The sequence below is a fragment of the Zalophus californianus genome, chromosome 6 (assembly GCF_009762305.2).
Source record: "Zalophus californianus isolate mZalCal1 chromosome 6, mZalCal1.pri.v2, whole genome shotgun sequence".
Lineage (NCBI taxonomy): Eukaryota > Metazoa > Chordata > Mammalia > Carnivora > Otariidae > Zalophus > Zalophus californianus.
In genome coordinates this window covers 83374966-83389063 of record NC_045600.1, presented here as the reverse complement: position 1 = coordinate 83389063, position 14098 = coordinate 83374966, and the positions used below count along the sequence as shown (strand labels likewise).

Here is a 14098-nt window from a genome sequence, read left to right as displayed (position 1 = left end):
CCCCGCTCACGATGTCCAATGAGGATGCAGGAACCGTGCTTGGGCGGGGCCAGGTGCGTGTTCGAAACGGAGGCGCGGGCTGCAGGAAGATGGCGGCTCGGCCGCGGCGGCATCGTTCGCGATATGCAAAGCTTCCACGGGATGATTTTTGTGATGGCGCTAAGAAGACAATTGACAAACACTCTTGTACGACTTCTATGGAGTGGGACACGCAGGTAGTGAACGGGTCCTCGCCGCTTGGCCCCGCAGGCCTGGGGACGGAGGAGCTGCCATCTAGCCCGCGGTTGCCGTCGTGGCTGCAGCCGGAGAGGTGCGCCGTGTTCCAATGCGCACAGTGCTACGCCGTGCTCGCTGACTCTGTGCACCTCGCCTGGGACCTGTCGCGGTCCCTCGGAGCCTTGGTCTTCTCCAGTGAGTGGGGGCGGAGTCTGAGGAAGGCGGAGGAGGGCCAGAGAGGGGGCTCCTGCTTTCTCAGGGGATGGTCGAGAGCGGGTGGTGAAAAAGACCGGGTGAAGATTTAGAAGGAAATTAACCCCTTTGCCAGGGGTGGGGGCAACTTTTCATGATTTTTGTGGCTATGATGTAGTCTATCTGTAGCGGGTAGGTTTTCCCTTCCAAAGCTTCACAGCTACTACTCCTGACCCGTGTTTGTCTTCCTAGGAGTCACAAATAACGTGGTTTTGGAAGCTCCCTTCCTAGTTGGCATTGATGGTTCGCTCAAAGGCAGGTATGTACTGGGAGTTCTCGACTGGTTTCTAGTCCCTCACTTAGTAAGACTGAGGAGCGTAGAACCGACATGCACAAGGTGAAAATGGTTTGTTCTTACCTGCGCTAGAAGTTTATTCAGTCCTTACAGTGTATTTGAAGGATGTTTCTTTTACCTGTTTGAGACTTGTAGGAACTTGATGTATTAATGAAACGGAAAGGTGTATTTGTGTGTAGATTTTAAGATCTTTCTGAGGGCCACATCTCTAGTGGCTTGTGCAAGCGAAGTGAGGCTAAGACGGTTATGTCTGGTATGGGAAAAGACAGAAGGGTACCTTTTGGTGTATAGTGAGAATCCTTATAAACTACAATCCTTTGAGATAACTAGGACTTTTAAATTTGCATTTTACTTGGAGTTTGTAATAAGCCATGGTAGGACTATTTCTTCTGTAACCTAGGGAACCTGGGGAAGAACACAAGTTCAATGTTAAGGACTTGAATACTGGGGGTAAACTGCATCTTTCTGTGCTGTGATCTACAAGTGACAACGAAGTGCTCAATGATTTTACAGGTCTCCTTAATTTTGAGCGTTGGCTTTTACATCAAAACAATTCATTCTGACCACAGTTTTAGGGTTAAATAAGGTATAGGAATTCTTAGTTGCTTTACTCAGGAACCAGAAAGAGTTTTGCAGTTCCTCTTTCCCAACTGAAAGACCCTAGCTATCCTTACCAGAGTGTCCGCTTTCCACCCGAAGGGAACAGGGAAGAAGAGAGTAGTGATTTGCTTGGAATTGGGTTATTTGGGCCCAGAAGCCTAAGCTCTACAAATATATTTCTTAGAATAGGATAAGACATCTAGACACATGCTGTCCAATACTGTAACCATTAGCCACATGTAGCTGTTGAGCACTTAAAATGTGGCCATCCTGAATTGAGAAATACTGTGAGTGCAAAATACACACTGGATTTTGGAGACTTGATACAAAAAATTAATAGTTTAAAAATATTGATTACATGCTGAATGATATTTTTGATATATTGGGTAGTGTAAAATATATTAAAACTAATTTCGCCTGTTCATTTTGAAGTTATTTTTTATTTTTTTTTTAAGATTTTATTTATTTATTTGACAGAGAGACATAAAAAGAGAGGGAACACAAGGGGGACTGGTAGAGGGAGAAGCAGGCTTCCCGCTGAGCAGGAAGGTCCGATGTGGCGCTTGGTCCCAGGACCCTGGGATCACGACCTGAGCCAAAGGCAGACGCTTAACGACTGAGCCACCCAGGTGCCCCTGATATTTTTTTTTAAAGATTTTATTTATTTATTTTTGAGAGAGAGACACACAATGAGAGAGGGAACACAAACGGGGAGTGGGGGAGGGAGAAGCAGGCTTCCCGCGGAGCAGGGAGCTGGACAACATGGGGCTCAAACCCAGGACCCTGGGATCATGACCTGAGCCGAAGGCAGACACTTAACGACTGAGCCACCCAGGCGCCCCTTGAATTTATTTTTAACATGACAGAAAACTTTAAATTACTTATATAGCTCACATTACATCTCAACTGGACAGTACTGATCTAGATGGTTTCTAAAACACTGGAGGGAAATTCCCAAGTATTTGTGTACTTTTAGAATTAGGGGAGCCATGGGACTTGGCAGGAAGAGATTTATCAGGAAATGGTTCATGTGATTATAGAGGGTGAGAAGTCCCAAGAGCTGTAGTTGGCAAGCTGGAGACACAGCAGAGCCAGTGGTTTAGATCTAGTCAAAGGCCACAAGCCTAGAACCAGGAGAGCCAAAGTGTAAGATCCAATCCAAAAGCCAGAAGGCTGTAGACCAAAGAAGAGCCTACATTTCAGTTCAAGTTCAAAGGCAGGGGGTAAACAACAATGTCTCAGCTTAAAGCAGTCAGGCAAGAGGAGTTTCCCTTTATTCCTGACAGGGTCAGCCTTTTTATTCTGTTAAGACCTTCAGCTGATTAGATGCGGGTACCCAAATGGGGAGGACGATCTGCTTTACTCAGTCTACTGATTCAAGTGTTAATCTCATTCAAAAACTCTCTCACAAACACATTCAGAATAATGTTTGACCTGATAACTGGGTGCCATGTGGCCTAGTCAAGTGGACCATAAAATTTAACCATCACTTGTTAACTTGGCACCCACATGCATCTCTTAAAACCATACTTAATCTCCAAATAAAGACAATAACAAAGTCATAATTCTAACTTTTTTTTTTTTTTAATTTTATTTATTTGACAGAGAGAGACACAGCGAGAGAGGGAACACAAGCAGGGGGAGTGGGAGAGGGAGAAGCAGGCTTCCCGCCGAGCAGGGAGCCGGATGTGGGGCTCTATCCCAGGACCCTGGGATCATGACCTGAGCTGAAGGCAGACACCCAACGACTGAGCCACCCAGACGCCCCTCTAACATGTTACAACTATCATGCATACAGTTGAAAACACACTAACCCCTTCTCTGGAAAAGGAAGTTAAAGTCCTTAAATGACGTTTGCATTTCTCTTTGATCTCTTGTAATTTAAATACTGTGATATAAAACTAGTAATACTTAAATAGAATGATATAGTTTGATATAGTAGTATGATATAAAGTATGATCTTGTATAATGGAATAAGAGAAGAACAGAGATAAACACTCAGACACACAAACTTACTCATAACAAAGTACAGAGGAAATGTACTTTGTTGTACATTGTACTCATGTACAATTACAGTCCTCATTTCTGTAACTGGTCACTTGGTCATAGCTGTATTTGTAACTACCTTCTTCCACTACCCATCTGTATCCCCTTTTGCCTTCAGCAAGCACTGAGCTGGTCAGAGTTCTTTTCCTGGTGTGGTAATGCAAACCTTCATTTTTGAAGGACTTGAGCCATTAGCGGACTAATATTCAGTGAAATATTTTATATTGCACACATAAGCACATTTTTGCCCTGTGCCATAAATTAGTATCTATCAGACATTTTTCTATAGGTACTGTGCTTTGTCTGATACCATTAATTCCTACATAGGAATTAATTCAAATTAATGCAGTTTATTTTATGGCTTGCTTTTTGGTTACTGTATTCACAAAAATACAGTACTACATGTGTGGTGTGGGACTTAATTTACCAATGAATTGGGATACTGTATTGCTTGGTCTTTTTTAGTATACACTGACATGAATCTTTTTCTCTGTAGTCATATGATTTTTATACTCTATTGATGCAGTGTTACTGTATAGTATATTTAAACAAATACTTTTTTCCCTTACCAAACCACTTTAAAACTGTTTTCAGGAGGTGCCTGTCTGGCACAGTTGGAAGAGCATACAACTCTCGATCTCGGGGTCATCAGTTTGAGCCCCATGGTGCGTGTAGAGAGTTCTTAAATAAGTAAATAGTTTTCAGTATATACCTGATGAAACATAATTTTTTTCTTAAAACATTTCTTTATGGGGGCGCCTGGGTGGCTTGGTCGTTAAGCGTCTGCCTTTGGCTCAGGTCATGATTCCAGGGTCCTGGGATCGAGCCCCACATCGGGCTCCCTGCTCGGCGGGAAGCCTGCTTCTCCCTCTCCCACTCCCCCTGCTTGTGTTCCCTCTCTCACTGTGTCTCTCTCTGTCAAATAAATAAAATCTTAAAAAAAAATTTGTTTTCTTTGTAGTATTTGGGATGCCTGGGTGGCCCAGTCAGTTAAGCAGATGCCTTTGGCTCAGGTCATGATCTCAGAGTCCTGGGCTTCCTGCTCAGCAGGGAGCCTGCTTCTCCCTCTGCCTTTGCCTGCCTCTCCCCCTGTTTGTGCTCTCTTTCTCTCTCTCTCTGATAAATAAATAAAATCTTAAAAAAACAGAAAACATTTCTTTGTAGCATTTGGATGTCTTATGTATCAGCAGATATGGTGAGTGACTTACCCAAGTGGTATAACTAGAATCATTACCTGTTTCCTCATCCAGTAATCTTTCAGAGGATAAAAGAAAAAATAGATGGCTTGCTAGGGTAATAGGATTTCTTTTCTTTTTCCTCTTTTGGCATTTTGTCTGGGTATTTTTTTAAGTTAATTTTTTATTATATTTGCAAAAGAAAAATCCTGATTTAAGTTCTATTAATAAATTGCTTGGTAAATCCCAATCAAGTTGATTATTTTTCTTAAGCTAGAAATTGGTTTAATGGTAGCTAATTTATATGGTCATGTGTAGGTTTTTTTTTTTTTTTTAAAGATTTTATTTATTTATTTGACACAGAGGGAGAGACAGCGGGAGAGGGAACACAAGCAGGGGGAGTGGGAGAGGGAGAAGCAGGCTTCCCGCTGAGCAGGGAGCCCGATGTGGGACTCGATCCCGGGACCCTGGGACCATGACCTGAGCTGAAGGCAGATGCTTAACGACTGAGCCACCCATTTGCCCCAGGTCATGTGTAGTTTTATATGTTAAAATGTTAATCTGATTTTAGTATGATTTTTCTGCTTTTCAAATGTAAATTATTCTATAAGTGACAGTGGTACATCCATAATAATCTAGGATGTAATTATATTAAAAGCTGAGTTAATCTTTCTTGAATATGTCATTTCTTCAGTCTCAGTCCTATTATAGCAGTTTTTAGGAGAACTGGTTCCAGAGACTGGTTATTTTATATTTCTTCTCTGATTTTCTTACCCATATTCTCTTTTTCATGCCAGCACTTACAACCTTTTATTCTGTACTTCCTGTGGGATTCCCATCGGTTTCCATTTGTATTCTACCCATGCTGCCCTGGCTGCCTTGAGAGGTCACTTTTGCCTTTCCAGTGACAAAATGGTGTGGTGAGTAGACTTAAGATATTTATCAAATACATTTTAAAAGAGCTTCCAGAAAAGGCAGAACGTTTGTACCAAAGAAAATGCTACAGCAAGGCACTGTCTCTTACACAAAAAGATGGGCAGTGGGACCAAAATATAATTTCATAACATTATGCTCATTTTAGAAGTCTTATAATCATACCATGTCTTAATAAGCTTACCATGGAATAGATGAGAGGATATTCTTTTTTACAGAAACTTCGGGAAGGTAAGCTTTTTGCAAAATAATGTTGTAATAGACACTTACTGGGTTTATGCCCAGCCCGTTTTCTTTCCCTTTAGAGTGAGACCTTGTGGCCGTGTTTTTTTTATCATATGTGATACCGCTCCCAGGTGATAGGATCAAGAATGAATACCTGACCTAAGCTAAGCCAAATTCCTAGTCTAGGAATTTAAAATAAGGACCCAGAGACACTAGTCATTTGTAAATGGTACTGGTGCTGAAGTTGGGAAATAAAAGATCTAGGTTTAAGGTAGGTATTTTCTGTTATGCATGTAGATATGGTGAAATCTTGTCTGCAAAAAAGAATGAAGCAGATAGATACCCAAAGAAAAGTAAAAAATAATGACCATGTGGCCTCATAGAATCAAAGTACCATACTTGTTGTTCCTTCTTATGTAGTACTTTGAATATTTATCTTCCTAATACTACTGTCACTTAAGCTTTTTTTGTTTATTATAACAAACTGAAACATCTATCATAGTCTTGACCATTAAAAACAAAAAAACAAAAACAGCCATTGATGACCTAGTTTGTGCCAGGCGTTATGCTTATCTCACTGAGTTCTTAATAGAAGAAAACTGGGACTCACAGAGGATGGAGGAGCTATTTTAATCTGTCTTAACTCCAAAGCTTATTTTTGTTTCATTAAACAAAGTTTCCTTTTTCTCATTCAGTGTGCTTAGATCGGTGTTTCTAGCTGAGCTATATATGACAAAATAATAAAACTCATAAGTAAAGCTCGTCCTTCATTCATGAGGTAATTCAAAATGCATTAGGTATACTATTTGTTCTTCACTGCAAATTTTCTTTTTTTCTTTCTTCACTGCAGATTTTCAACAGGAAATACATACTTGAGATGGATTTATAATTTACTTTCAATTTCTAATTTCTTCCTAAATATATTTTTTTAAGATTTTATTTATTTGATAGAGAGAACACAAGTAGGCAGAGCAGCAGGGAGAGGGAGAAGCAGGCTCGCCGCTGAGCAGGGAGCCCAATTTGGGGCTTGGTCCCAGGACCCTGGGATCATGAGCTGAAGAAGGACGCTTAACTGAGCCATCCAGGTGCCCTGCTTCTTAAATAATTTCTATCTAGAATTAAGTTTAAAGAGGGGGGAAAAGTGTTTGTAAATGTGTGCTATTAGTAACCTCAAATCTTCTTTAAAAACAGTTAAAAGTAGTTGTTCCAGCTGAGCTGTAATTGAATTTTTGCTTAGGGAAGTTAAGTTTTTTGTAAAAAAATTTTTTGATATAAATTTTTAAAGTATAATAGGATTTTAAGTAATTTCTTAATCTTTAAAATGAGGAGTTGGAACTCAAAGGTCAGTATATTCTTTTTGATTAAGTAGAAATTAGGCAAGTATAGGTAGCATGAGTCTGGGAAGATAATAATCTATGTGTGTATCAGAATGAATTTGGTTGTGAGTAAAAGAAAACCTGACAGTGACTTTAACAAGTAAGGAGTGGGGTAATTGGCTGCTCCAGGAGTCCTCCAGTGGTTCAGCCACAATAGGGCTCTGGATCAGCATCTCTGTTTCTCTTGGCCTTTTCCTCTTGGATGCTACTGCAATTATAAGCATTACATATATAGACAGTAGCATCCCCAACCAGAAGGAGAAGGATATGGGAAGTGGGAACACAGGGAATGGTCTCATTTTATCATCAAAAGCGTCCTTATTATTGGCCAGAACTATGTCACATGATTGCCTTAAGGTGGGAAAGCAAATATGTGAGAGGAGGGAATAAGATTGCCACACTTGGCTTAGCACAGTTCTGATTCATCTAGGATTGAGCATACTCCTGTCCTAAACAAAATCTGGATTCTTGGGCGCCTGGGTGGCTCAGTCAGTTAAGCGTCTGCCTTTGGCTCAGGTCATGATCCCAGGGTCCTGGGATTGAGCCCCACGTAGGGCTCCCTGCTCAGCGGGGAGCCTGCTTCTCCCTCTGCCTCTCTTTCTGTCTCTCATGAATAAAATCTTTTAAAACAAAACAAAGCAAAATATGGGTTCTGTTAACAAGAAAGAAGTTAGGAATGACTACTTGGTAGGCAACCAACCACGTTTGTCACCATATGATAACTTTTCTTCTAACTGCTTTGTGATTTAGTTATTTGTACAACCTGGTTTATGTGTTTTAATTTGTCATGGGATAATTTTGTCTCCTGTCTTCCTGGCTGGTAAGGGGTGAGATGAGACACAGAGTCTCTGGTGATTTCTTAATTGAGAATGTGTTTTTCCTACAAAATACAATATGAATGTTGAAATGAAAATCTGTAAGGAGGCTGTCTTTGCCTGACATTGCTTTAGAGGTCAAGTTTCGTTCATTGATAATCTTATCTGTAGGATGATACTAATATTTTCTCTGTATATTTTCTATCCAGCTATCTGTTAAAAACAAAAGCCATAGTAAATGCCTCTGAGATGGATATTCACAACTTGTCTCTACCAGAAAAAGTTGCAGAGGTAAAATTTCATGATGGTTGTATGTTTCCTGTAATACAGGCATACCTCAGAGATGTTGTGGGTTCAGTTCCAGACCACCACAGTAAAACAAATACCATAATAAAAAGCAAGTCAAATTATTATTTTGGTTTCCCAGTGCATATAAAAGTTATGTTTATGCTATACTGTAGTCTACTAAGTGTGTTATAGCATTATGTCTAAAAAAAACAATGTACATAACTTAATTAAAAAATGCTAACCATCATCTGAACTTTCAGGGAGTTGTAACTGTTGATCACAGATCACCCTAATAAATATAATAATAATGAAAAGTTTGAAATATTCTGAGAGTTACCAAAATGAGACAGAGTCATGGAGTGAGCAAATGCTGTTGGAAAAATGATGCCAACAGACTTTCTCACCCAGGGTTGCCACAAACCTTCACTTTGTAGAAAATACAGTATCTCTGAAGTGCAATGGAGCAAAGCACAATAAAATGAAGTATGCCTGTATAGACAACTCCTGGCAGTTTATTCCAATGAATTTGGTGGTGATAAAATGGTGTAATACTCCCATAATCCTGTATTCCTGGTTTAGCATTCCTTATTGAATTTGTGACACAAAGCCAGATATTGTAAGGTCCACTTCAAGAGGAGGAAGAAAACTGTTTAGCTCCTGGATTTCCTCTACTATCCCCTTTGTGCTGGGAATGGACACCATCATCTTTCTTAGATCTGTCCATCCTTTCTTTTTTTCTCTCTTTTTTAAAGATTTTATTTTTAAATAATCTCTACACCCAACGTGGGGCTTGAACCTACAACTCTGAATCAAGAGTCATAGGCTCCTCCAAACGAGCCAGCCAGGTGCCCCAGATCTGTCCTTTCTGTAAGCACTTCATGTTTAGATGTCTCAGGAAAGTGGTGGAATGATCATTTAGGAATTCTTATCAAATGGATTTTCCTAGTGGTTGATAGTTTTGAAGTTGAAGAAAGCAACTTTGTTTTGGTAGCTTACTGACTCTTTCTGAGTGGAAATTTGGCTAAAACTTCACTACCCACAGAAGAACAACCTTAGAATTTATTGTTCATTTTGTTTTTAGTATTGTTAATAGTTTATTCCTTGCTCGTTATACATTTTATAACCAATGGCATTTATTTTCCAAAGTTTATCTTTTAGGACAGGGGAAGAGTGATTTTGGGGGATGTTGTTTTGCATAGCCATGTTCCAAGCCAGGTGTTGGCAAAACTTTTTCTACAAAGGACCAGATGACAAATATTTTAAGCTTTGTGACCATTCGTTCTCAAGCACTCAACTCTGCCATTGTAGCACAGAAGCAGCCTTGGACAAATATATAAACAAATGGGTGTGGCTGTGTTGCAGTAAAACTTAATTTACATAAATGGGCAGCAGGGTATACTGCAGTCACAGGGAGCCAACCTTCGCTCTAAGCAACCAAGTTGATGAGAGGGGTCAGTAACTATTCATTGGTATCGGAGATAACTTCTAGAATGGCAGCCTGAGGAACTCCATGGACCAACCGCCCCCCCTCCCACCCCAGCAAAACTGCTATAACTGAGTAAAATTACAAAGGAAACAACCATTTTAAGTCGGTAAGAAATTTTTCTCAAGGCATAAAGCAAATGAGGAGACATTTATTTAAGAAAACCTGCAAAACTTCTATAAGAACAGTGAAGCCTGGTGGCATTTGAGTCTGCTCCCTCTGTCTCATGCCTCTACCACAGAGGAAGGGAGGCTCTGGGCAGCTGTAGCCAAGAACACAGGGATCGTTTTTTGCCCTAGCTCCCAGTTGAGGGCTGTGATATCTTCACAGGAGGGGCAGGCTATCAGGATTTCTCATCAGAAGCTCTATTCCAGTCAAAAACGTCCACTTGTAGGTGCCAGTTCTACCACTGGCACAGCAAGCTAAGGACTAGGAGCCCATTCACCCTTGCCCCCGCTTGCATGTAGGCTAGAGGTCTCACATGGTGGAGGTAAGCCAAGAACAGAAGCTGGCACCTATACCCAGCACTCTGCTTGTAAAGCGAGGGTGTCATTCCGAGAGACACTGGCCCCTAGGTTGGGAGGAGCCAGACTAAGAGGCAGATTGTAAAAACTGCCCCCTCCCCCTGCCACACAAGGGAACTGCTGCCCAAAACAGTGGAGATTTTGAGGTAAGCAATTAAGAGGAAGCTGGTAGTTCCATGAGAGCAACAAGCTAAGCCATAGATTCATTTGAAGGTTACCAGACAGAATCAGAGAACAGACAGCTAAGAAGAGCCATCCTGGCATCAGAACAACAACAAAGAGACTGGCTACCAGCAAGATGACCCCTACAAGTAGGGGGAGGGGTCCTGAATTTAATTGGATTAGACTGTTGAGCAATTTATGTCCCAGGGCATTGTCAAAACCTGTAGAGCAATCAGCCCAGCAATTAGTGAAGGCGAACAGCTTGAACAGCTTGACACTTGACACAAAGATCAGGGAAACGCTGAAAGAGAACCGGCTGAAATCACTGTCCTTCCAGGTGACTGCACACACTCAAGGCTGGGTTCTCTGAGGACTGACAGCGGACTCTCATATGGTGGGGAAAAGAGGTATCAGTGAAATAGTCTCACCAGCTCACTAAAACAGATAAGTGGATAGCAATAAGCTGAGGAGTGGATGTTTAGTATCCAGAGTTGCTATATTATTTAAAATGTCCAATTTGTGGGGTGCCTGGCTGGCTCCGTTGGTGGATGTGTGACTCTTGGTCTTGGGCTTGTGGGCTTGAGCCCCATGTTGGTTACTTAAAATCGTAAAAAAAAAAAAATTTTTTTTTTACAAATAAATGTCTAGTTTGCAACAAAAAAATTAGAAAACACTCCAAGAGGAAAGTATGACCCGTACATGGGATAAAAAGCAGGCATCTATAACTGCCTGTGAAAGGGTCCAGATGTTGGACTTAGCAGACAAAGCCTTCAAAGCAGCTATTATAAATAGGTCCAAAAAACTAAAGGAAACTGCTTAAAGAAGTCAAGGAAGGTATGACAATATCTCATCAAACAGAGGATATCCTTAGAGTTAGAAATTATAAAAAAGAATCACTTGGAAATCCTAAAATGACAAATTCACTAGAGGGGCTCAACAACAGATTTTAGCTGCCCAAAGAAAGAATCAGCAAACTGGAGACAGATTGATGAGGTTATGGAATCTGAAGAAAAAAGAATGAAGGAAAGTGAACTGAGCTTAAGACATTTCTTGGGCACCATCCAGCATACCTAAATATTCTTTGGTAAAAGGAATACATACCAAAGAAGTAGAGAAGTAGAAAAGATATTCAAAGAAAAAATAGTAGAAAAATTCCCAAATTTGATGAAAAACATTAGTTTACATATCCAAAACCTCAACAAGCCCACGTAGGATGAACACAGAAGAGATACCTACCCCAACACATCATAGTAAAAATGAGGGAACAAAATCTTGAAGGCAACACAGAAATGAATCGCCACATCCAGGGGTACTCCAAGAAGATTAAGAGGCTCTAGAGTTACCTATTTAATTTAAGCATTTCCTGATGAATTTTATTATTCTTCTATCTTGGATGATAAAAAAAAGATTGTGTATGGTGCAAATTATGTCAGAAATAATATTTTTGTTAATCGGACTTCAACAGAAGATTGTTATCCATAATTCTGTATTCAATGATAATAACTATTTACTAAGCACATGTTGTATGCTAATAATACCATTAAGTTTGGTTCTTGATTTAGCTATTCTTAGGTGAAAGAACTATTGAAAATTACCTAATTATCACAAACACAGGTTCTTAACCCAACAACCAGGGCTACTTTTGAAGGCCATTAGCAGAATATTGAAAAAAGGCATTTGTTACTGTGAACAAAGAGGGGAAAAAAGATTCTTGCCACTAGAAAAGGAGGGGAAGACTCGTTGATGCTGCTCTCCACAAACTTTCTTACCCCACCGTATTCTGTCTTCCTTCCCAATACTTGGCGTTTAAACCTGGTGAGAAGGGGTAGGAAGGAAGGAGACAGAGAAGCAGTGATGCTCAGCAGTGGCTGGTCTTTTTTCATATGAAACTTTGAAGATCTTACTGTGCTCTGGGCTTGTTGCATGAAGTTCTTTCAGAAATAGAACAAGCATATTTAGTGTGTTGAGACATTGTCATCTCTCAATCACTAGTTTAAATTTGAAGTGGCTTCTAGAATCATCAAATTGAGTGTTAAGCTTAAGATGCCCTGGTATCAGGGCACCTGAGTGGCTCAGGTCATGAACCCAGGGTCCTCTGCTCAGCAGGGAGCCTGCTACTCCCTCCCCTTCTGCCTGCAGCTCTGCTTCCTTGTGCTTACTCTCTGTCAAATGAATAAATAATAAAATTAAAAAAAAATACCCTGATACCTATTCATTTTTCTTCCCAGCTGAAAGAGAAGATAATGTTAGCACATACTCACTTACATTCACTGATGAAGATTCTGAAGGAAGTAACTCCCAACCAGCCCAAGCCAGAAAACTGATCCAGAATTAAAGCCTAAGTATCAGGTTCAGGCCTTATTGCTGTCTTCTATCAACAGGTGCTATTTGATCAATTCTTGAGAAAGATCGGCTTCAAGAAGGGATGGGAACTGTGGTTTATTATGCTTACCTCTAGGCTGATTTTCCAAATGAGTTGTGAAGCTGTTTCTAGAAGATGAGAAACTAAGGAAGCTTCTGTCCAGGTTTTATAGCTATTTGCCTTAACTTATTTTAGCTTATCAATTATTTCTGAAAACATATTTTACTGCAAATTTAGGTTGATTAGGAGGCCATGTCCTATGAGTGGTCTGATATAAAGATGCACAGTTGTTATGAAAATAGAGTTGTATTTAATGTTGACTACTGTTATTTCTACATGGAGCAGTTATGGTGAAGACCGAGAATCCATTTTTTTTCTTTTCTTACATAAAATATCGGTATATATATATATTCTGTAGGTGATACTCAATAAATTAATTGGATAATATACAATTTGTCTTTCTCTTTTCATTTCTAAACTGGGTAATAATGAGAGGAATAATAATGAGAGGTAACCGGGTAATAATGAGAGGAATGATAAACATCATTCACCAAAATGCTGTTTTTTCATGTTTTGCTTTATGTACCACATAGGCTCAGTACCTTATCATATTATTCATTTAATAGAAGTATACTAACTTCTGAGGATAAAAGGTAAGCAGAAAGCAAAAAGCCACTCTCTACCTGCACAGAGTTTATATCTCATTAGAGGGGGACATTCAAATAACCAGATGAATACATGTGAAATTACTACTCCATCTTGAAGAAAAGGGACATAGAGCTACCAGCACATACAGCAGGTAATGGACCTGGTCTGGGGGTCAGGAATGGCCGCTCTGAGGAAGTGACATTTCAGCCTTGGTCTGAAAGTGTAGGGGTTATTTAGGGAATGGAGTGGGAAACCTGTGCAGAGGCCCTTAGAAGACGTGTAGGAGGTCTTTCGAGGCTAGGGGTCGGCGTTCCGTGTGAATTGTGCTGGGCACGAATGCAGTGTGGCTTTTGATGGCTTCTGATGGACAGTTCTGTGCCAAAGGGGTGGAAGTGGCTGCCAAGGTCCTAAGTTTCACACCCTCGCCATGGGCAAAGAGGCACTAAACAGGAGTAGCTGGAAGTTGAAGGGGTGGACTTGAGTCTTAACACATGTCTGGACTGACCGTATTTGGGCTTATAGGCCACTATCATGGATGGCTTGCTTGGGGTACTGAGTTTGAAGACATTTTCATATAAAGGTGTGAAGAGTTTGGGGCACCTTACAAAGCCTGGAATAAGGAGTTTTAAGCTAAGGCAGACTTGCCAACCTGAAGATTTAGAGGGTGTTTATGAGAGCAGCAATCCAGTTATGAGAGC

At 40.4% G+C, this 14098-nt stretch overlaps 1 protein-coding gene across 3 annotated transcripts; it reads left to right on the top strand.

The window, feature by feature from the left end:
* Positions 1-22: 22 nt before the first annotated feature.
* OIP5 (Opa interacting protein 5) lies at positions 23-13199 on the top strand. Of its 3 annotated transcripts, XM_027568876.1 has the most exons (5): positions 23-411; positions 661-727; positions 5382-5504; positions 8143-8224; positions 12619-13199. In XM_027568876.1, exons 1-5 carry the CDS (start codon positions 90-92, stop codon positions 12712-12714), a joined length of 690 nt encoding a protein of 229 aa, XP_027424677.1. In that variant the 5' UTR covers positions 23-89; the 3' UTR covers positions 12715-13199. The 3 variants fall into 3 exon arrangements, with proteins under 3 accessions (XP_027424677.1, XP_035583754.1, XP_027424678.1); XM_035727861.1 differs by lacking the exon at positions 5382-5504; XM_027568877.1 differs by lacking the exons at positions 8143-8224; positions 12619-13199 and adding an exon at positions 6438-6665.
* The last annotated feature ends 899 nt before the right edge of the window (positions 13200-14098 follow it).